A 24975-nucleotide genomic window follows, 5' to 3' on the forward strand; every position below is an offset into this window, starting at 1 on the left:
AAGACACACTGCTGTGCGACTGGGGGCTTGAGGAAAAGTATTTCTAATCTTAACATGAAAATCACTTTGAACTCAGACTGGTAAAAAAAAAAAATCGGTATATTCACGGACAAATTATTAGTAAAATTACTTCACTAGAAATCTGATTTTTTGCATATAAAAGAGTTGTGGTTTTTATTGAAAGTCTGCCAAATTTTGTGAAGATAATCATAATTTATAGTATCAAACTATAACAAGTACAAAGTGGTCACATGGCCAGTCAATTTTACTCAACCCGTGTTGAGAGAAATAATTGGCTGTGAGCTATTGACACATCACACCAACTAAACAATCAGAAACGTGGTTTCTTATAACCTTCACCTTGAACAATATGATAGCAGATTGGTGCAAGAATCTAATGAAAAAAAAATCGAAAGGCATTTTTCATTAGAGTTGGTGGGGAGATATTTTTTAGAGAAGTGTTGAAAAAAAACCTTAGGGTCGAGCGTTTTTACGTATGGTCTGTAGGGTAACGAAAATCAAAGCTTTTTGTTCTAGGCCTTATAGAAATTTATAAGCAAAAACTTGTCTCACTTGATTTGGCACATTGAAAACGCAGCTTCCTTGAAGTATCTTTCCCATTCTGCATCATTGTCAAGAAGATTTAATCCTCTAGCTGCTTCTCTAAAAGTATAACAAATCATTCCATTCATGATCTTCAAATCTTGGAATGAAACAAAAGCAATCTCAAATAATATAATTCCTATTGTGAGGTACGTCAGCATATAGACGACTAGTGATTGTCTCTGAACCTCGTTTTCTTTGCTTCCAAGCCTTACCTGGTATTTTCCTACACATAGTGATTCGGTATGTCCATATAAGAGACATTTTTGCATAAGGATCTGTTTGATTTAGCTTAAACAATGCGTTTAACTCATACATCATTGAATGCTCTTCTTTTCCAACAATAAAATGTTAATTGTTCCATTGGTAAATGTATAGGAAACCTTATTAGGGTAAGTGATTGGCCATGCATTTCAAGTTCAAAAAAGCGCCAAGCACATTCCGTCGTGCTAACAACTCTCGAATCCAAAAATGTATTTATTTCATTCGACTCTAAATTTCTATTAATTTGTTGCTTAATTTGCATATTTGCACAATCGTAACCATTGTAAAGTTATTTACGTATTTTGTTATAGTAATATTATTGTTAACGTTAAACATATTTTGATGTTGATGTTAATTTAAAGACTTTCTAATAGGTTTTGATTTTAAACGTTAGGCATAAGATAATTTATTTTGTAGCCTGAGTTTTTAAAGATTTTAAAACCAAGATTTATATTTGAATAAACAATATCTGTACATTTCATGTAAACTATAAACTTAAATTTATTGCTTTTCAAAAAATGTTTAGTTCTTTCCTGGTTTTTATAGTTTTTGTATAAAAGAGTAGCCTATATGCTATAAAACCGAATAAATATAGACGACTTTGGTGTATGCAGTACAGTTTGGTAAAAAAGAAATGATTCAAGTATTCAATCTATTCATCTTGAAGCGCAACCATCTTGAATTATAGTTTATATATATATATATATATCGTAAATTGTCCTGTTATATGAAAATTGTTTCTATACAATTTCAGAAAAGAATAAAGTACTGATAATTAACGGATATCACTAATCGTTTGTGAATTGAGTTGCTTTGTTACATTTTATTTTTAAATAACGTATATTTATCCTCAGTGTGTGACATTTTGTATCATGCTGCAGATTTATAAACAGCTTGGCTAATATAAGAAAATCACATACCGTAACTGGAATGTCTGATGCCTCCCACGAGTTCCCACGGATAACTTCCTGAAAAGCCTGATGTAGCTCAAGCAATGATGTTATTGTTGTAAACTCATCTAAACTTTTTTCTTTGATTTGGAAAGTACGGCCTTTGGTGTCGTGAGCCAGTTTCACTAAATCAGGATTAGCATTTTCGGAAGCAGGATACAGTATTAAAGACAGTCTGACTTTCTCTTTCTCAAGTACTTCACTAATTGTATCAACACCTTTTTTATCCATTTCACCTGTTGTTACCATGACGATGCTCCCCCCCGCTGCAGATTTACCACTAGATGAAAGAACCTAGAATAGAATAACGTTGTATCACCATTATATGTCTGAATAACAATAAAATAACGTTGTATCACCATCATAAGTCTAAAGAACAATAAGAGAAATTTCCTGCTGTGCACAGAACTATAGATTAGAAAGTTTATGGTTTTAAATAAGTATTTTTATAAACTGTAAAATATAAACACATTTAATAAATATTGCAAAGAAAGAAGAAATGCATCCTGATTAAAAATACTGTACTGTATATTAGGCTTTAATTTAAAATGAACTTACCTTTATACAGTCTTTAACAGTGCAACTCATACACGCTGACTGGGTGTTTGAAGCCAACTCATAAAAGGATAGAGAAACTGGTACTGTTTTCAAAGATTCTGTCCAGATTTTGCTTTCGTTTGTATAAGCGACTAGACCAAGTTCAGTCCCTGGTGGTGCTTGGTCTTTTGCGAAATAGTTGGCTGCTTCTTTTATAGCTTGAAATCTATTCTGGTAGTGAAATACAACTTCATTTCATTTTAACTAAAAGGATAATTACTTTTTTAATAATAAAGTGAAAAGTTGAAGGATATAGCCACAGAAATGAAAAATAATTCCACGCAAGACCGTTGTATTTTGCATATTACAGTTACTTTAAACAGCATAATTAAGATTTACTGTAAATAAACAAAATGTATTTCTTCTTGCAAAATATGTACATTGGAAAAACGTTTTATTAACTTACGTGACATCACTATTAAATAGTTCTAAGTCATATATGATATATATTTGTAATATTACAATTATGAGCTTTATCATATATCTTAATTTAAAATTTTTGTTTTCGCATAACAGCATCCACCACTTACATAGATTTATAGTTTGCTAATAAACGTATATTTTACATCTTTATATTCTCATTACTAAAAAGGAAAATTATTAAAATGTGGGTTTTCCAGTTTTGTTATTAAGATTTATATTCATTATTTTATTGGAGTGAATACACTAAGCTGATTTTAAGAGGAATAGTTTGTTTTTATTTGCTTACGATAAAGAAGATAACAATGAAAATCCATAAATAAAACAAAAGTTCCTGATAAAAAGAACAAAATCAACATTTCAGAGGAAGATATTATCTGCCTTTTTATCAATGGTTTATATCTCTGTCATAATTCTCCAAAGACGTGAAAAATGTTTGTTTTTTCCTCTCTTTCATAGAAATCAAATATAATTAAACTCACAAATTCTTTCATCTTATTTGTCCAATCAGTGGCAATTACAATTCTCAGATCTTCTTCTTGAACAAAACGAAGTTCTGGAAAAGATGTCGTCTTACCGACATCCTTTGTTTCTCTAGAAAAGATTTATTTCATTTCAGAATATAGAAAAATATGAAAAGATTAAAGTAGTTTATCTTATTAGGATAGTGTTCTTCAAATTTTGTGAATCATTGTTTATTTCTTATACTTTTTCGACATTGGTATACTATAAATTAGTCTTAGTTTTCTAGATTAATTTCGATTTCATTCATGTGTTATTAGTATATGAGACAGAATCCTGTCAGTTGAGACCCAATTCATAATTACTGAACTGCTTTATAACTGTTTGATTTTGTTCAGCTTTCTTCTGGATTGTGCCTCGAAAAGAAATTCTGCACTGTTATTGCTCAGATGTTATTTAAGAATTACAGCTAAAAAGCTAACCTAACGTTGGTGTTACACCCCTCACCCATTACATCCAAACTGGCAGAAATGTATGTGCTATTGTTGCAATTAGTTGTGCCGTTGAAACCTATGTTTGTTTTACTGTCTTTCAGTTGTTATTTAGGAATCAAAGTGGGGAGGGGGGTTTATTTAGGGTATTTGGGCAAAGTTACACAAGGCCTCTCTACACTAGCTATCCCTAATTTTGAACTTACAGACTGGAAGAAGACAGTTAATCATCAGTACCACCGCCAAGCTTTGGCCAGTCTAACCCAAATTGCGGACCATAATTTTGTTTATTGCACCAACGGAAAGCGAGCCATGGATCTTTGAATCCATAGTAAAACAGGCTAATATTAGGCCACACCCAAACAAAAGTGGGGCACAAGCATCATTTCTCTGTTCATAAAATCCAAACTGATTGCTAACCTAAAAGACTACATCAACGGAATTATTTTAAATGTTTCGTAATTAGTCGACTAAATCAAAAACTTTAACATAATAAACGGTTTTATAAAGTTCATCTACAGCTGCCTTTCCATGAGTTTCAAAGTTAATATGATTAAATTTATGTTTATTTCTTTAGAGTTAGTCACAATGAGTCATTTGTACTGAAATAATTCACAAATTGTAAAAGAAATTTAAAAACCATTTCACATCTTATTATAATCAAATAAGTCAAACAGATACCTCATAGACCCCATTTGTTTCAAAACAGTAAATGGGCGCCAAAAATAGGGGTGTTGAGAGTAGGGAAGCACCTCCTGGCTTGACCTACGGAGGGGGGAGGGCTACGCATGCGTAATTCGTGAATATACAGGGGTTTAGCTTTTGTTCAATGATTTCAGTACTCCCACTAAAAACTTGTTCTAGCTTCAACAGTATGTCCTGAAAGTTTCATAAATTTATACCTGCAGATTAAAGAGATCAAAGTTATCTTATATGAAGTTTGTTTTTTTTTACTGTTATAGTAGTTTGTAAAGCATTATTTTTTATTTGTGCTTTTTTATGAAACTTCTCCAATTTTTTGGCTATCTTTCACTCTTTCTTTTACATCATTCTCTAACAAACTGTTTCGTTATTTATACTGTTGTCAGAAATAAATATGTGTGTAAATCTCTTTCGCGTTGACGTCAGAGATTCGTTGCATAATACTATAGTTCTATACAATCCTCACTTGCGTTGTTTTGTGTTTTTCTCTGTTTTACCATTGACTTTTTGTATTTACGTGGTTTTGCATTGTTCTTTTGTCTTCAAAGTTTTCGAATAAATATTATCCCACAAACTTCAAACTTTTTACTTTTATGAAAAAATGTCGGTAAAATTGCAAAATAACCAATAAGCATTCAAAAATAAAAATAAACTATTTTACTTAAATATAACATTTTAGGCACCAATACCATTCAATTACTCGCATAGCTTCAGCAGATATAATACAACTGCATTCGTTACAAAAATTACAAAATACACGAAGCAACAATACAGAAGACAAGCTGTATCTTTTTAATTTGTTTTAGGAATGTTATCATTTTTAAACTACTGGAACTATGCGAATAACTGAAGAGAAGTGATGTCCAAAATTTCTTATTTAATTAATTTTATTATTATATGTGCATGTGTGTGTTTGTGTGAGCATATTAACAGGTTTACCTCATACAAGTTCCAAAGTGGCGTTCAATTCGAAGTATGATCGCATGTTTCACGTAAGCATGAAACAGCAGTCGGTAATTAAAAACATTTCGGAAAATGTTAATTTGTACTCGAGAACATTGTTTCAAAGAATATTATTATATTATTGTAGGTTTTGTTTTATTATCATCCAAAAAAGAGCAAAATAAGTTATACTGTACATTAAACTTTTATAAGTAAATTAGCAAAAAAATAATAATAGTTTATTATCGAAAAATTCAATCGTTAATTGTATTCTATTCTTCATAGTACAGAACCTGTATATGGAATTTTCCGTTACCAAAAGTTTTGATATATACTGCAGAGATATTAAACAGCTGAGGCAAATTGATAAACCTTACACACAAACAGCCCTCAAAAACTTGTATCCTATTGGTACTATGTAACTTTGGTTTCTGAAAAATTGCACAAACTCTTGCTTCCGCTTTGGAGGTAGTGATAAGAGGTAAGAGGATTAGTGTTGCATAAACCTCCCCACATGGGTTCTCAAATCACATTTAAACGACAAAATTCAGAATACGCGAGGCACACAATCGGATAAATTTAAAGCAATTCAAAAATTACGATTTGGGTAAGAGTTGCTTAAAGGACTTGCAGTAGGTTTAATGTGGCTTATAGCTTATATTGTGATATTCTTAGTCACAATTACCGTAGCTAACTGCAAGATTCAGATAGATTCTATTTTTCTAAAACTTTCTTAGTTTTAAACCAAATACACGTCTTTAAATTTTTCATAATTTATGAAACTTCCGAGAAGCGTAATATTATAAATATCTCTTAAGTCAGACTACTGCTGCAAATCTACTTTAATCTGGTGTGTAAATGGTACATATGTATATATATGTGTATCTAAAATATGAAATATATATGTGTGTAGATATATATAAGAGGAGTGATCTACTCGAGCCTAATCGATAGTAGTAGTTACTGCATCCATTATGACCATTCCTGTGTAATTTCCAAAAAATATATAATTGGACTTTTTAAAAATTTGAAGTGTGGACAAAATTAGAAATGGGTGTTAAGTTTAATAGAGTTGGACTTTATATTAAAAGCTTGATAGATATTGACACGGAAAAATAAAATTTGCGTTAACAGCAATAACATAAAATCTTAATTTGATTCAAGGATCTCAGAATTTTGTTTAGACAAATTTGTTTTAATATAAATTTTCCTGATTTCCTTCTCTGAAATAACAAAAACGAATGACAAATATTCACTTACTTAAAGTCCGTGTTTTGTTCTACAACTTCCCAAGTGCTTTTACCAAAACAAAGAACGTTCTGTTTTGTCGGAGCTTTATCGTTATGAGCATTGTCTCCATTGTCGCAGAAATTGTTTGCCTTAAATGGAAAATATTACAGATTTACATTTTTCGTCTGATTTTATAACACTTAGTAAATGTTTATGGAAATTATTATTTATTACATTTCATAAATGTTTTTCATTTTGGTAATACATATGACTGATAGCAGGACTTATTAAAATTCTAAAGAAATGTATCGTGCTTTGCATAATTTATTAAGTTAGATTATCTGTAATGATAAAATAGCAAAGTAGCTTAGTTAATTTTCCCTATAAACAATTATGACCTATGTTTATGAAAATAATTTTTCTTACTTATTAATTATCGTTTAAAGTAATAATTTATCTTGAGGAAAATCATTATTTAATAAAAATGCGTATTACACTTTATCTTAATGAAAGTTATATCTCGGTAGTAGTTATAGAGTCACTTGCCAGCCACACCGTCAGAGGGCGCCACATTTCAAGGGGATGATAACGTCATACTTCCACCAGATGTCGCTTTGCTAGGGACACGTTGCTAGGCTGCCATGACTTGCGGTCATGATGCTATAGTTCCACGAAATGGGGGGCCAGCAGAAATTTATCAACATGTCTTAACATGACTGTAATTAATACAGTTGATATCAAACACAAATTCAATGGTTAATTACATTTCCTACCATTTATATGTAAATTGTACTTAAATTGGTTCCATGTTGTCCCAGAATGCTATGTTATGTTATATATATATATATATTTTATACTAGCTTTTCAAACATTCATACTGATTTTGTATGTGACATAACATAGGGTGTATGGACAATTTGTACCTGGAGTGCTAGTTGTTGTAAGAGTTTAAGCGACAGTTTTTATTTACAGATTAACAGAGATTACTTTGTAGATTTGAAACTGTTTGATTCATCATCTCCTGTTCTTGTATAGGCTACAGTACCGTGGATCAGTGAGGACTAGTACAGACCCTTAGAAAAGGTAAATGAACTAATTAATTATTGTTCATTTGACAATAAGGAGACATATAAAAATTATCTTCTCAAAAATTTCAAATGTTTTACCTACCTTAAACTCATCTCTGTCTATCATGATGTACGTGTTGCAGAGCACAGTATGTGTATGAAGATTTCAGAAATTTCTGAATGTCGAACCAAAGATATTAGTCACTTCAGCTTAGCTGTTAATGTTATTTTTGCAAAGTTTCACCATTCTTTTTTTGGCAGATTTTTTTAGCTTTCTTATTATATTAAAAGAAAGCAAGGAAGTTAAAGAGTGCAATCTTGAAATTCTCATTTGTGTATTCTTTAGAGCTTATGATAGGAAATTAATAATAATAATATCTTAATCACACTACATCAGCCACATGTTCTTCCTTTGTTCAATATAATACATTCAATTCATTTCAGAACCTTAGTAAATTTTATAGGAAAAATGTTTAGAAACTTTGCTGATTTTTATAATGAAACTATTAAACATAAAGAAATAAGGTTAGTTTTCAAATAGTAAAGAAATTTGCGTATGTATGCAGCAAAAATATTACATTTAGAAATGGACAGTTGTTTTTGTTCAATAGGTTATCAAAGTAAACGTTATTACTATGGTGAAAGTGTTTTAAGATGGAACATAATGTTAGTTAGCAGATATTTTGTATCATGGTTTTTATAGCAGTTTAAAAAGTATTTAAAATTGATATTTTATCTGATTTTAAGTTTGCTAAGCATTTTCTATTGTTAGAGCTGATTTAATAGTTAATTTGTTTTCTTATTGGTAGAAATTCAAGAATTTTTTTTCTAATATTTTTTAAGTTTCTTAGCTTGCTCCCCAATGGCTCAGTAGCAGGTATATAAGGGCTTATAATGCAAAAAATGTTTTAGTATTTGAGGTGGACACAGCACAAATAGTCCATTGTGTAGCTATGTGCTTAAAACTCTCTTAATATGGGCTTAGCTATTTTGATCAACCTTGTAACCATGAAAGTATCCATACTATAACTTTATAGTTTGTGTATTGTCATAAAATTTGGTAAGCTTTTAGTAAACATTACAAATCTTCTTCTAACCAAACAAAATCAGATTTTTTAATTAATTGTTTACTAAAGATTTGTCCCTGAATATATGGAGTCAGAGTGTTAAATAGTCTAAGTGCAAGGTGATTTTCGTGTTAACCCCCTGCCACAGGCATCCTTTACTGCGCATGTCATTGGTTTTTAATAACTTACATTCAAATTTTAATCAAACTACGTTTTGTTTATGTTATACCAGTTAGTATAGCATAAATTCATAGCTAATAATCCATATCTTAATAGTATATAAGTTTTAAATTCTTAATTTTATAAGGCAATAGTAAAAAAAATCCTGAATTGGCCTTAGTGTGAGAAATGCGACATTTTTCCCTAGGCATCTCCTGTTCTCTATCTATCCACAACTCTTTCAATAAGCACGGAATTTAAAGAAAATTACTCACCAAAAAATTGTAATTGCTCAGATAAACCATAATTTTTATAGCCTTCAATTTTGTTAGTTACAGAGCTATCAAATAGAAAATCAGACACCTCTTGCTACACTCACTTGTCACATCCTCTCTTTAGGATTTGTTAATAGTTCTCGCTTACATTTAATTTTATATTGTCTATAGCCAATAGAAAGCCAAGGTTTTTATCTATTAAATAACATATACCTTTGTTTTCTGAATAGAGAATTGTCAATTTCACTGTTAATAAAAGCTTCATCCCCATGGGAAAGATAACAACTAGCTTGGATGAATTTGTAATGGCTCTTGTCGCATAGTTAGAAAGCCAGTAAAATTGTGAGAGTTAGGAGAAATTATCCATTTTTTGTATGTTATTATTCTATGTTCTTTGGGCATTATTTAATTTTAAAAAAATTAGCTAGTGCACTACTACCGTTAGTATATAAAAGTGGGCTTAAGTATCGTTGACAACAAAAATAGAAGGCCCAGACAAGTATTTTATTACTTGTTTTTCATGTGCATTCTTTATTTATCATTATAAAAATCACTAAAATGTAAAAATAGGTATCTCTTTAGGTTAGTTACGGTTAAGGTTTTTTTTTTGGTGGTTACGAGGTCGGTCAAATTGACCAATGTTCTATAGAGTTATGATAGAGAAAATAACAGATAAAATATAAAGTTTTAGTGAAAACAAATATTTGAAATGTATTTAGAAGGTTTTAGGGAATACACAAATCAAATCTTAGATTTTTGATGAGATGCAGAAAATTATTTTTAATCTTTACGTGAAAATCACTTTGCACACAGATTATTCAAAACAAATACTTCACTAAAATATGTTTTTGTGTGTGAAAGACTTATAATGTTTACTGAAAGACTGCCACATTTCGTGAAGATATACACACTATATTAAAAGTCATAAGTATCAAATCTATTAAGACTTTAACCAAGTACAAAGAAGTCACTTGGTCGGTCAAATTGACCGAGTCCATGTGCTAAGACACTATTAGGAAATCACATACATACAATCTGGATATTGACATCACTTTGTTAGGAATTACGAAGGTCGTCACGTGATCACACACATACAGACAATGATTCTATAAATGGAGGATGATGAGCTCATTGTCTCAATTCATCATCAATAACTAGATAGATCACATGTAAAACTTTCTTCTACATTACACAAAACCATTATGGAGTACTGACATCATTATTGTCCATGCTTCAACCAACCTTCAACTAAAAAGATTGTTTGTTTGTTTGAAGTTAAGCACAAAGCTGCACAATGAGCTATCTGTGCTCTGCCCACCACGGGCATCGAAACCCGGTTTCTAGCATTGTAACTCCGGAGACATACCGCTATGCCACTGGGGGACTCAACTAAGAAGATAGGGGACTGATAGAATTGAAAGTTCAGTTTGGTCATTGAAACATTATGTAATCGTCTGTTCTAGCCACCTGTTATGGTGGCCTAGCAATGCACCCTCTAGTGACACTTTTGGAACTACGATGTCATCGTCTTTGGTGACATCATCGTCTCTGCCCCCCTCCACCACCCCCCACCCCCACACAAGGCAGTCAATCAGCGCGCACGTCTGAACTCCCAGGGTAACTATTATTGGTCAATAAAATCCATACTGATTCGTATACTTGTCTTTTTATGAACTTTTCTATGATTTATTGCAACGAATAATAAAAGTTAGCATGGTTCATAAAAATGAGTTTACTTGATTGAAAAGTAATATTAAAGTAACATAATTTTTAATTTGGGAAAATATGTTTTATTTAAGAATAATTTTATTATCACAGTTAAATAAATGTCACAAATTATGATCAAGTCATAGAAAGTGTCATTAATATAGGCCAAAATAGGTAAATGACAGAGAATTTGCTACGAAACAGTATAACTTAATAAATACATTTCATAAGGGATTACTTGTGCAAAGCTTTATAAATATCAAACAGTTTATAAACGGAAACAAATATTTCTTTTGACAAAGAGTTGATGCATTCACATCACTTTGTTTGTCAAAAGAAGTATTATTTAGGAAAGTATCTGCTTCTGGCCAAAAATTCAGCCTAATTTTAAAGTGTGGGTCATAAATATGGATGTCAATACTAAGCAAACATTTTCCCGCTAAACGTGGGAAGAAACAATTAAGATAAATCAATAAATCGACAAATACTTCTGACCAATAAGATAATAATTTGTTCTAAATATATTACTTAGTGTCATTAGAATAACAGCTTGGTTCAACATTGATTTTTCTCAATTATGCAAATTCAACCATTTTGTTTCCTCCATGACCTGTGTACTGTAGATTTTAAATATGCTGAGTGGCTTTATTCTATCAATATTTCTTCTAGATGTTTTGTGAAGGAACGGAGCTCTTATTTAAACAACAAAAAAAACTAAACCTGATATTAATTATTAAATTAAATTATAAAATTAAATCTCCTTTTTGCATTAAAGTATCACTTTATAGCATTTCTTATAAAAAATATACTTATAAACTGAAGCAACATATTGTAAAACAATAAAATGATTAAATTTTAACTAGTATTATAACTACAACTATACTAAAAATGTTTTCGATTATGGATTATTGAGTAACCTAGGTTGAAAACGTTATCTTATTCAATAATGCATTTAACATATTTGTTTCTTATTCGTTATGTGAAACACGCGTACGTCACAATGATAGTGAGCAATAAACATAGTGAAACATTGCAATAAATCTGTATTAAACCATTTACAATGAGGGATCCCTCAAACAGTTATAATTATTCAGCACAGTGAAATATCTAGTGAAAAATAATTAAAGATGATTTGTTTGTAGTTAAGCACAAAACTACACAATGGGCTAGCTGTACTCTGCCCACAACGGTTATCGGAATCAGGCTTCTAGCGTTGTAAATCCGCAGACATACCGCTGAGCCATTGGAACATTAAAGAGGAAGAAAGAGAGAAAGAAAAAGTATTGTTAAAAGGTGTTGTTACTTTCATTTCTTTGAAATTATATATTTGAGAACTATCTGAAGAAGCTAATTTAGAAAACAACACCATACACCAATATATATATATATATCCTAATGAACTGTAAACTCTTTTAAAAAAGATTCTTTTGGACTATGGGGCGAAAATGTTAGTAACAATGTTAAGGAAGCAATACCACTAAAAATCGAGAGAGGTTTAGCAAGTTACTAATACTGATATATTGTTGACTGATATTTTGTATTTTAGATCAGAAGATAGATCAATAGTAAAGGTTGGTGTAAAAGAATACATACGTTAGGTAAAAGATAGTAATACATGATGGAAGACAGCACATTTTCATTTTCTTCATTTGGTTTGTGAAAGCACTGGTTACCAATGGGTCGTCCATTGTTTGGATCCACGGAAGGTTTACATTCCTCTGCATTTGAATCCCTGAAAATACAATACAACTATGTGATAAATATATATATATATATACAGATAATATTAAAAGTAAATTATTGCGATCGTATGTTATGAATTAACTTAAGCATTAGTGTAAATACTTCTCAGCCGTATGTATAATCAGTCGCTATTGTTCTGTTTTACCCAATTCACCAAGTATTCACTGGAGTTTGACAAACGAATTTCTGGTTCGATGATGAAGAAGATATAACATACACTACTACCTAGACTTTTCTCTGTTGAGAATGACGGTGTTCTAAAAATCCTAATCTCCACTGTTTTATTCCGCTTACTACGAGGAAATAACAGTATAATTCAAAGGTTGATAATTCGAAAAAAAACGCGAACCATCAGAAAAAAAGTCTTGATACTTGTATCAGTCAAAGAATATTATGATAAAGTTATCCTTAAAAGTTATGATACAAGTATTAGTCTGTGGAGTGGATAAACAGAGTTGAAATAACTTTTTAATAGTAATCACATTGTTTTTTGTGAATAAATGAATGGAAGAAAAAAAAAGACACAGAAGAAACTAATATCTCATCACTCAGTATCAGTACGCTTTCAGTTTAGAAACTTTAGATGATAAAACGAGTAGATTGTGACACCTATTTCAGTAACAATCCTGAACTGTGACATTGAGATAAGATATTATAATTTAGTGTAGACGTAACACTGTAAACATTACTTTAACGTATATCTAATAGGCGGTTAAGGTCCTCATGCTACTGCATTATTTCGAAATTTATAGGTTCAGACTATTACGATAATTTTTTTCCTATTTTTGCTACCATTGTGTAAGTAGCCTCTGTTGACGATTCCCTTAGTTCTCGGTAAATTTATCTGAGATGTTTTAACAAAGGTTGTTTTAATTCCAAATAATAGCATAATATGTAAATGTGAATATCATAGTCACTACTAGTTCAAACGCATAGGAAATAAGTAAAAACATATCAGACAAAGCGAAACTTTCAAACGTTATGTTGTAACTGTTATCATGGCGAGTTGTTTTTGATTAATCGATAAAAAATAATTCAATTTACAGTTCACTTAAACTGACGAAAACAATTTATTTTTTCGACTTTAACGTACACATTTTACGAGCTACGTGTGTTATTAGGCCTAACACACAAATAAAACTAAACAGCTACTTACTTGTTAAATTTCCTCTCTTATCTATAACACACAACAGAAATCTGGTTGACTAATGCATTCAGTATTCCATGGATACCACAATAACAATATCATTACGTCATGTCAAACTCTCTCTCTCTGGTAAACAAAATAACTAACTTTATATATTAGAACACTGCCTACAACACTGTTTTCTCTCTGAACAACGGGAATAAACAAGTAAAACGATAATATATTGAAGTTAAAAGTATATAATTAGTAATAAAGTCACTATTCACAATTGATAAAAATTACTACTCATAAATATACATTAAAATCCCTAAATCATTAATTAAATATGTTAAACCAAGTACAATCACAATTCTAAATAACAGAACAAAATCTTTTTTATTTTAATTACTGTCCCCCAGTGGCACAGCGGTATGTCTGCGGAGTTAGAACGCTAGAACCACGGGTTTCGATACCCGTGGTGGGCAGAGCGCAGATAGCCTATTGTGTAGCTTTGTGTTTAATTAAAAACAAACATACAATCTTAATTACTGTCCCTAACCAGTTAATTCACTAAATCGTTTTGGTAATTTTCTTTTCAGTGGCTTGTGGTACAAAGATGGGGTGACCTCTTATATATTGTTGTCACTTAGTGTCTTATCACTGGGGGAATTCTCTTCAAGTAGATGATTGAGGGATTCCAATGGTTGCTCCATAGTTGTTGACACACTAGAAGTGGTCTGGACAAAACCTCGAGCTCTCCAGCAGGTTAACTTATCTTTAACAAAGTCTTTGATGAAGCTGACCAGTTGGTTGCTTTGATGTCTGATTTATTTTGTCTATTTTGAATTTCGCGCAAAGCTACTAGAGGGCTATCTCCGCTAGTCATCCATATTTTAGTAGTGATAGGCTATAGCAGTATTTTCCAAACTTTATATAGCGGCGACCCCTAACTCAGCAAAGTTTCCGTTGCTCCCCCCCCTTCACATTAAAATAATTTTCGCAAATGAAACAGCAAAACCAACATTTTCTTTACCTGTTTTTAATATTTTGTAATTAAAAATGCTTGTAAGTGGTGAGTAAATGAGAGAACAAAAAAGATAAGCACTGAGAGCAAAGTGATAGTTTTGTTAGGTTATCGTCGTTCCTAACCCTTCTGTTTCTTCTGACGTTAGTTTGGGATTTCCCGCTAAAAGACTGCGCCCCATAGTTGGGAAAACATTGGACTGGAGGGAAGGCAGCTAATAAACACCATCCACCGCCAACTCTTGGGCTACTCTTTTACCAAAATAGTAGAATTGGCCGTCACGTTATAAACCCCCATGCCTGAAAGGGCTAGCATGTTCGCGCCTTCAACACTAGACCATGCCAGGCCCCTGTTAACATCCTTCCAAAGGCAATCATAACAGATGACTTTTGACTTGGACCAACTACTCTTCTAGATTCTGCTCAGATGTACTCCAGGTCGACTGTCTTCGTTATGTCTATGCTCATCTGGTGATGTAACTGTGGTATAGTGCGATAGTATTTTCTGGTCGTAGGCTGTAAAGGTATTTGGAACTAATTTAACATCACATTAATGTCTCCACATGTTGTCATATCCACTTTCCATCTATGTCAGTCACCCATACACTATAATATGTAGAAATGTTCTTATGGTGAGAGAAATTTCCAACTTTCCTTTTCCTGAACTATATGACTGCTTGCTGTTCGCACCAATCCGTCTTCTTGCTTCATCTCTGGAGGGGCTACCATGGGCTGGTGATTAAGGCAATCGACTAGAAATCTGAGGGTGGAGGATTCGAATCCCCGTCACTGAACTTGCTTGCTCTTTCAGCCGGGGGCGTTATAATGTGACGGTTAATCCCACCATTAGTTGGTAAAAGAGTAGTCCAGTAGTTGGCGGTGGGTGGTGTTAACTAGCTTCCTTCCTTCTATTCTATCACTGCTAAAGCAAGGACAGCTAATGCAAGTAGCTCTCGTGCAGCTTTGCGCGGAATTCAAAACAAACCAAATCCTCTCTAGGTAACTTCCCACCTCTCATTACCAAATCAGGTCAAAAATTGTAGCCGTGGAACCAGTGTTCATTCACATACTGCAAGGATTCACATAAATATTTCCGTTAACTGGTGTAGTGGTCGCTTTAAATATTACATTATTTATATTTAAATATTATCATATTTCTACTGGGATATCTGTAATTTTTCTAGGTTTATTATCAACAACTAATTACTTTCAGTCTCAGCTGTAATGTGCATGTTCCCACACTTATAACAGTTCTTTTTTTTTCTGGCAACCTTTGTGGTATTTTTCACTCCCCACAAGATTTTGCAATATGCCCAATTTAAGTTACAGCTGAAAGACCTATTGTCGTTTGGTTATACTTCTTCCATTCTTTTTAACTAGTTGTCTAATGAATCCTGTCAGAGAGTTGGCGTTTACTGTTAATCTAGTAATTTCTGTGTGGTACCTTTAGTTGTTTATCTGCGCCTAATGGATTCAAATTTCATGCTAATTCAAGAGCTCCATTTAAAGAAATACAGCTATTTTGCTTTAGGCAAATCCTCATATTTTATCCACTATACCATCTATGAATTAGTCAAGTGTCAATAAATCCACATATCAGGGTAAAATAATTAACCAAGCCTTTTCTGCAAATTCTGATTAGATCTCATCTTTCATCTTCTCCTAACTGTGTTTTTGATACTCCTTTCTCGTGTGACACTTAAAATATGATGATATAGAAGCCAGCAATGACTCATAGTTGTTACGCTCTTAGCGTGAAAATTACTTAATCTTGCTAAAGCTGGTTTTTTTAAAAGGGCATCAAGATGATAGAGACGTTATACAATATTCCATCCATTCTCTTTAAAATCAATTTCGAACTGAGTCTAATATGCCTTCAACAGTATTTTCTCGTCATAAACTATTGGTTTATCAGTTGAGCAATGTTGTGAAATATTCCAGCTAAATATTAAAACTGGATTAAGTAATAACATAGGTAGTCCAGGAAAATTCTGTGGTCATAGATCGTACAACGGTAGTGATAATAGGTGTACATTAAATGGGTTCTCACCCCCCCCCCCTTATTTTTAGGAAATGGTGTTTTAGAGAGAAATGTAACTGGATTAGCAATTGCACCCACAAATTTATTTTCCAGATGTTTTATTCTGCCATTGATTTAATTTCTACATTAATTCTTCTTTTAATTTTAAGTCTTTTTCTTTTAATTCCTCTACCAAAGACCCGAATCTTACGTTTTGACCATATATAGATTCTCTACAATTTTATCCTTGGCCTTCCTTTAATTTTCTGCCTCTCTCTCTTCTTGTTCTTCTTGTAATTTTCTGTCTCTATCATCTTGTTTTTCTTGTAATGTTATGCCTCTTTGTTATTCATATTCTTTCAATTTTCTGTTTCTTTCTTCTATATCTACTATTTATTCTGTCACTTTTTTTCTGCTTATTCTTTTCTTTACGTTTCGTTATTTCCACCAAATTTTGATCTCACTTCGAGCACATGTCATCTTTAAGTTGATCTTCATTCTAGTTTACTTATACCAAAATGACCCATACAACTTACACCAGTGTTATAACAGTTTGTAAGTTGACGGGTCATTTTGATTATTCTGAAACATAATGCAACGTACAATTTCCTTAACGACAACTAATTAAAGTGGTTTATTTCTTCAACTGTATTGTACAAGTTTGATTGGGTACATTTGTTCATAGGCTTATCCCACATACAACACTAAACAGTCACTTGTTAAATTTCTTATCGTACCTACCATACAATTCAGAACTGATTGACTAATACATTCAGTAATCGATCGATAACACAATATCACATTCAATAACTGACCGCTGGTTTATTGACTGAATAAGTAATTCGCTGATTAATTCGGTCTTATATTTATGTCACAATACTTTTTTTCCACAAAAACTTCCGAAAATTCAAGACGTCAGTCAGGTCCACATATTCCGAAACTTGTAGACATCACACATAATCGTCATGTCATATCAAAAACTCCTTCTGTCAAATAAAGTATCTAAATTAAAATGCTAAATTCATGGCCTACAACAGTCACCTTGATAAGTATTTAGAAGAGATATTCTTTACCCACAGTCAGTATTATTTAGCGTAGATTTTTTTAGAAGTTTAGTTTTTATGGTTTCTATGTAATATTGATGATTTCTTATGTTATGGTCTTGAAAAAATATTTGACTTGTATAGGTTACATAACATATTGTTAAACCATATAATTGTTTGGGAATTGTAAAACTATTCCCGTAAAATAATAATATTACAGTTATTCGTTTCTTGTTGAAAACTAAGAAATTACAAATTAAAGATATATCTTCATTACACTCCAATATGTGTATACTGAAAATGAAAAGTCCTAATTAGAATCAATGGTTTAGTAGTCGTATGAAGACCTTTTATGCAAGAATATTTTTACCTTCCGCAACATTCCAAGTCTACTATTGCTATAAAAAATTCATGGCATTATAACGTAAATGAAACCATGTTTCCTAATGTTTTATGTAATATTACGTCAAGGGGGGACTATGGGGCATCTGGTTGTTAATTCGTTGGGAGCCTCAAAGATTTCCTCGCCAGCCTTGTTGACGAATGTGCCTTTTACGAGTTGCAACTGTATATCAAGCGGGTTCTTGGGTCTTGTGAACCTTGAAAGTGGGTATTTGCGTGTTGGGACAAGGACTCTTCATATGAACCTCTGGGAACAAAGTATAATCCATTTTTAATATATCACAAGTGCATCTATCATAAGTTGGGTTTGGCTGGGCGCGGGGGGTCCTAGGATAGCTGCATGTACGCTGCTAATTAGAAACATTTTGATGAAATTTAGTTGTTTCTTTTGGAAATTTTGCGCAAAACTACAGAAAAGCTAATAACACATGTCACACACGACTATGTACGGATCGAGTTTTCCGGCAACGAAAAGTTAATAATAATAATAAATCATTGGATTCACAGCAAGGCATGCTACGACTGGGGAAAGCCCCCCCCTCTCGCTCGTAATACTATAACTCTTCTTTCTTAAGTTCTAATAAAAATGAAAATTAAATGCCATGCACATGAAAGTTTATGAAAACAATTTCCACAATAATATTTTTTCTTTAAATGTTCTAAATGATTGGTGGGTTAGCTACAAGTTTATGAGCTCACAACGCTTAAGTCCTGGGTTCAATTCCTCATGGTGCACTGTGCTAAAACAAACAAACAGTTGTCCTAAATAACATGTTCTGTAAAATAAATAAACATCGAAGTTCTGGTCGCAGCAAGAACGATTAATCCGTTTAATGCCTTTCCAACAAAGAAGTTATACTAACGACACCAAAAGAATACCAGAGAAGTTATAATTCCAAAACCAGCATATCGAAACTTAAGTTACACCAAATGCCATTCGATGATATTATTTTAATAATAATAATTATTACTTTGGTGTAGTCATATGCAATTCAACCTAAATCAAAAATCATCAACGTATATACTTACTGAATTTTGTACGAGACATTAGAGTTCGCACAGGACGTGATGTGTACAGATTCTCCCTCTCCGGGAATTCCATAATACAATGGGTACATATTATCATTTGCATAGCCAGTTTCGTCGAATACGCCATAGCGGTACTTCGCCCACTGACGCACAAATGTTGGCCTGAAAATATACACATATATAAATGCATTATTAAAATAACTTACCTTCTATACAAAGAGATTGTCTAAACGGTTATTACTGTTAAGTTATACGATTTTTATGGTGCTGAAGCGATTTTTCAAATCGCATATGAGGCATTAAAAACAGTACACACACTTAGTTAATTGTGTTGTATTTAAACTATTCAACAATTTCACAACACATTGTGGTAGGTCATTGTGAAATTTAGCTGGTACAGTTCAGTATGGCGTTCCGCTAAGAATTTCAGTGCCAGTACGCCATACCTGCAAAGTATTTTGTCATATATTGACGCATGGATAAGAATGTTGATATACCGGAATATAATTTTTTTCTAAATATTCAACTTAAAACATAAAATATTCTCACGAACAAAAAATGTAATTTTATGTATATTATGTATCTATTGTTGTAAAATTAACTAAAACGACCACAAGCAACGAATCTGAAGCCAAAGTTTTCAAACCCTGTAACCAGAGGGAGTTATTCAGACAGTGTATTAAATTGTCAGTCATTTTATGAGTTAGCCAGTTAAACAGGTAGTGAGTTAGTTAATTTGATCAGTGTTATGCATTTATGTCGAGTTTGTGCTGTAGAGATGAGAACAAATTTAACAAGTGTGTTCAGTTTTATTTATGAGGTATCAATGAAGGTTCCTTGTACCGTTAGAAATCTTGTACATTACTGTCGAAGAAATGAATCTCTTTCCTTATCGTTAAGTGGACTGGACTTTATATTATCGAATAACCAAGAAGAACCCTCCCATCGATAGAAACTCTCACAAAAATATGTGATAAATGAGTTGTTCAACATTATGCCAGTTTTCTATTTTAAGTTTCACAACCTCATTTAATTATACCATTATAGGGCGAACATCTCAGTATGTAGAAAGAACATTTTTAAAATCACAACGACAATCTATCTGAAAATCATGTTAAACTAGAAATTATCTAAACTCGAGCTCAGTACATGATATCAACCAAACAAGTGGAGTTATTTGTGAGATGTAAAATATGGCACATTGTATTTGCACCACATCCAAAATGAAAGAAGAATTATAGAAAGTGAAAGACAATTTTTGATACGAATTTAAATGCCAATTAAAGTGATAAAGAAAATGTTAGAAAAACACACTGAACAAGCAATTTCATAAAAATGATATTTTATTATCCCCTTTGCAGGTTATAAAACCAAATATCTTGAAAAATTGTGAAAATGTTAAAGTGGCTATATATTCAGCAAGTATAAATTGTTTTCTGTTTTTCAATTATTTTAAAATTCTCTGATATTTTATTTTTAGATCAAAACCTGTAAATGCAGTTCGTGACACGTCATATTCATTTCAAATGAATTTGACATGTAAAAGTGTAAAATGCAGTTAGATAAAAATAAGTTATTTAGAAAAACAATAAACTTGATACTTATACCTCCTGATTTAAACTTTGGGTGATTTGCGATGACAGGTTTTAGTTCTGACAGGTAAGCCTTTGTAATCTGTATATATTTTCCTGGTATGCCACAACCACTGTATTGAAGAGTATAAGGCATGTCTCCAGACACACCTCCTTTCGGTTCGATGAAAATATCCGCCAGCTGATACAACTCCGTTTCAGGTGGATTTACTTTCACTCCTGGTAGAAAGTTCCAATCGTCTGAGCTCGGTTTCCAGGATTTGGGAATCAAGATTGTAACTTTCCCTAAATAAGCTTTCTTTCTTGTTACCTCAAATAAGCTTTCTGATCCTACATTGAGAAAAACCTACACAAAATGATATCAAAATTTGAAGAAGAAAACTTACGGTACCTTGTAAAGTGGTCCAATTGGTTATTGCATGCTTCCAAAAAAATTAATTTACCTAAGTTACTTTAACTGACCCATAAAATTTGATCACAAACAAGTTAAAGTATGCATTATTATTTTATCAGAACTTCAAAATTTATTCCTATTAGTAAAATTGAAAATTTCAACACAATCTATGTCCTCTCTCCCCGGTGGCTTAGCGGCAAGTTTGAGGGTTTATAGCACCAAAAGTCGGACATCCCATTATATAGCTTTGTGCTTAATAACAAACAAAAATTTTATGTTATCTATTAGCTACATTTCTTAGATTATTTAAGCAGAAAACATATGATACTTTAATTTTCTTTAATGATTTAAAGTTATTTGTCTGAAAGAGCACGCAATGTTGTGATGAAATTTCTCAATGCTACAGCATAGGTGTCGCCTTAAGGAAATGATTTATCAGACACTAATGACTCCGCTTTTTTAACTTTAACTGAATTTTAATAGTCATGGAAAATTAAAGCTAGAGTTCTGAAAAACTGTCGAATTTGATACTCATAACCCGTTTCTTCAATTTGAAATCTGACAATGAGCCTTCGCATGGACATTGTAATGGGCTGCTGGTATGACATTAGTTTTGGCACTGTCGTCCTTTTTACCTGCTTGATTGATTTCTCTTGAGATGCGCTGTAGATGCTTTTATTGTTGTTTTTATCAAAAAACTGCACAATAGACTATCTGCTTTCTTTCGAACCCTGTATTTTAGCTTTGTAAGTCGTAAAGTTACCAAAGACCCACCAGGGATCATTTCACATACCACCGCTTAAGTTGTTTATACTGCCAATAATACTTACTTAACTGCGAAATAACAATTTCTAACGAAAAATCAAAGATTCTATTTTCCAACTATGACAAGAGACAACTAGATATTAAGTCATATCAATGGTATCCCCAATTATTTTTTATGCAAAACAGGTACAAGGTGATAACTCATGTGATCTGATATACAAATACATTTGATAATTTCACGGTCAAAATATCGAAAACTCTGTTGATTCCTTAGTTGTTTTAAGCAATGCATTTTGTTTTTACATGATACTACTAGGGATGGCACCGTACAATTATTCATTGTTCGATGAAATTGAAATACAACGTATAAAAAAGAAAAAATCCGTAAACTAAAGCTTATGTCGACTTTCGATGGATGCCTTTAACTAATGCATTACTTGTTATAGACAACATTAATTCTAAAATAAAAAACTAAACTTACTAGCTTTGCTTGTTTGCTGTTATGCACCAAACTACATAGTACGTTGCCACCTACAGGGATCGTACCCTATACCTTAGCACTGTAAATCCTCAAGCTAATCGTGTAAGAATATAAGCAACAAAGTACAAGTCGTAAACAACTAGTCATCATTTCTAAACATAATTTAATTTCTTAATATACGGAAAGACCGCTCTCTAAATTCCTCAGTTCCAGTCCTTACAGCACGTTGTTCAAACTAATGGCGCTTTCAATCGCCATTTTGTAGTTGTATTGCATGAAAACTATAGTGGAAACACGCCTAACATACACAGATGATGTCGCTAACAAAGGGCATATATTGATCAATTTATATGATCATTCGTCGGCTGTAGTTTATTCGTGTACAATTTATGGGAAAACTTTCGCTTCCTTTTCAATACCTGTTGCATATTTTATTCACTATAAACAAAATAAGAAATAGAGGCTGTTAGATTCAAATCCTCATATCAGATATAACACCGAATAGCTTAGAGTTGAGGGTGCTCAACTCACAATCTGCTGCTTGCTGGATTGAAACCTGAGTAAACATGCTTGCCCTTTCAGCCATAGGGGCGTTATAATGTGGTGATAAATCCCACTATTCGTTGTGGAAGAGTAGCTCAAGAGTTGGCGGTGGATGATGCCAACCGGTTGCCTTTCCTGTGATCAGTAGTTCAAAATTAGATAGTCGGCGACAAATAGACTTAGTAGCTTTGCTATAAACAAGCAAGCAAGCAACATTGAATATAGACAATTTTAAAATAGAATAACAGTTTGTTTGTTTGTAGTTAAGTACAAAGCTTCACAATGGGCTTTCTGTGCTCTACCCACCACAGGTATCGAAACGCGGTTTCTAGCGTTGTAAGTCCGCAGACCTGTGCTACTGGGGGGCTAGAAGAACAGATAAAAATTAAAAAGTATGAAGATGTATTTCATCTGTTAGCCGTTATCTTCTTGTTCTTTCAAGACATTTTCATTAAGGCATCACTCTTGTAAATGAATAATAGTCTTAGGAAAAACATATTTCTATGTTATCTTCTTGTTCTTTCAAGACATTTTCATTAAGGCATCACTCTTGTAAATGAATAATAGTCTTAGGAAAAACATATTTCTATGTTATCTTCTTGTTCTTTCAAGACATTTTCATTAAGGCATCACTCTTGTAAATGAATAATATTCTTAGGAAAAACATATTTCTATGAATTTCAATTATTTTGAAATATATGAATTACAATAAATAAGGTATGGTTTTACTTTAAATTCTTAATGTACATAACATTACAGTTCATTATTCAGGATATATCACGTGTTTTCCGTTTTTCGTCTATCACCTATGTATTTATCTTTTACGCCTGCCAAGAACAAAGATGATAGCTGTTAAGTGTCCCACCTGCCGAGCCGTGCGTAGGAATATAAATTTGGCCGTTACTGAGGGAGGGAGTATATTAAACACACATGCGTAATACACAGGCATCACCGAGAAATATACAGCATTACATTCTGGATCATCGAGTGCGTATTGGGGGGGGGGGACATAACCCTGTTTGTCTCCCTTTGTACACGCCTTACTCACCTCCCATTTGATGCCACTCGAAACATATTGTTGAATCAATTCTGGAAACCTCCAATTCACATTGTAAGAAGTGTGTTATTGTAAAATTAATATTTCAAGCAGAAAGTCGAAATTTCAAAGAGCGTGGTCATTAACGAGTGCTATTTTTTTAAATTCAAAATATTGGTTTCGTATTTAGAATGAAATAACAACTTAATATTATCATACCAACAAACTTGAGTTAGATAAGACTTATACAATGAGCTTAGTTATGTTAAATAAAATAAAATATTAAATTTAAATAATGTTTAAAACTACCTGAATCTTATTAATGATGTTCCCAATACCTTCGTTCACGGTGACATTATTCTCAAACAGATATGGGGAGAGTGCCATGACTATACCGTCATACTTATTGTCAGTCAATTTCACATCACTTGACGAAATCGCGACAGCCAAACACACTAAAATAAATCCTGTTAAACATTTTTTCGCAATCCACATTATTGGCTGTTTAACTGATGATCTAGTCCTTCACAATATCCAATAATCCAGTCAACAGACTTCAAGCTACGGTTTGAGTAGCTTTGTTCAGATTTGAAATGTAAAACGTAAGCTTATTGTTCTACACACCTTAAAAACTTTAGTTATTCTTTGAATTCGCTGTGATCTATAGAATGTTGGTATGGTTGCTTGTAACGACTGAATCAGGATACAAAACCTTCATGTGTGCAAACGATTGTGATAAAAACGTAGAAGTTGCTAGGAAACGGTTGATAACAGAACAAAAATGATAAGCAGGTTTATACCGCACTGTAATATATAATAACGTTATAATAATGGCTGGAGAC

General features: G+C 32.4%; 1 protein-coding gene across 1 annotated transcript in view; it reads right to left on the reverse strand.

The window, feature by feature from the left end:
• The window catches only part of LOC106459351 (calcium-activated chloride channel regulator 4-like), a 38819-nt gene extending 13994 nt beyond the window's left edge, over positions 1–24825 (reverse strand). Inside the window, exons 1-8 of the mRNA XM_022385826.1 lie at positions 24443–24825; positions 20930–21260; positions 19323–19484; positions 12530–12668; positions 6692–6810; positions 3317–3428; positions 2376–2585; positions 1788–2111 (exon numbers count right to left, since the gene is read on the reverse strand). Of these exons, the coding sequence (XP_022241534.1) occupies positions 1788–2111; positions 2376–2585; positions 3317–3428; positions 6692–6810; positions 12530–12668; positions 19323–19411 (993 nt within the window). The 5' untranslated portion in view covers positions 19412–19484; positions 20930–21260; positions 24443–24825. The remainder of the gene's footprint in view (positions 1–1787; positions 2112–2375; positions 2586–3316; positions 3429–6691; positions 6811–12529; positions 12669–19322; positions 19485–20929; positions 21261–24442) is intronic.
• Between the last annotated feature and the right edge of the window lie 150 nt (positions 24826–24975).

Source organism: Limulus polyphemus, unplaced genomic scaffold (genome assembly GCF_000517525.1).
Source record: "Limulus polyphemus unplaced genomic scaffold, Limulus_polyphemus-2.1.2 Scaffold596, whole genome shotgun sequence".
NCBI lineage: Eukaryota > Metazoa > Arthropoda > Merostomata > Xiphosura > Limulidae > Limulus > Limulus polyphemus.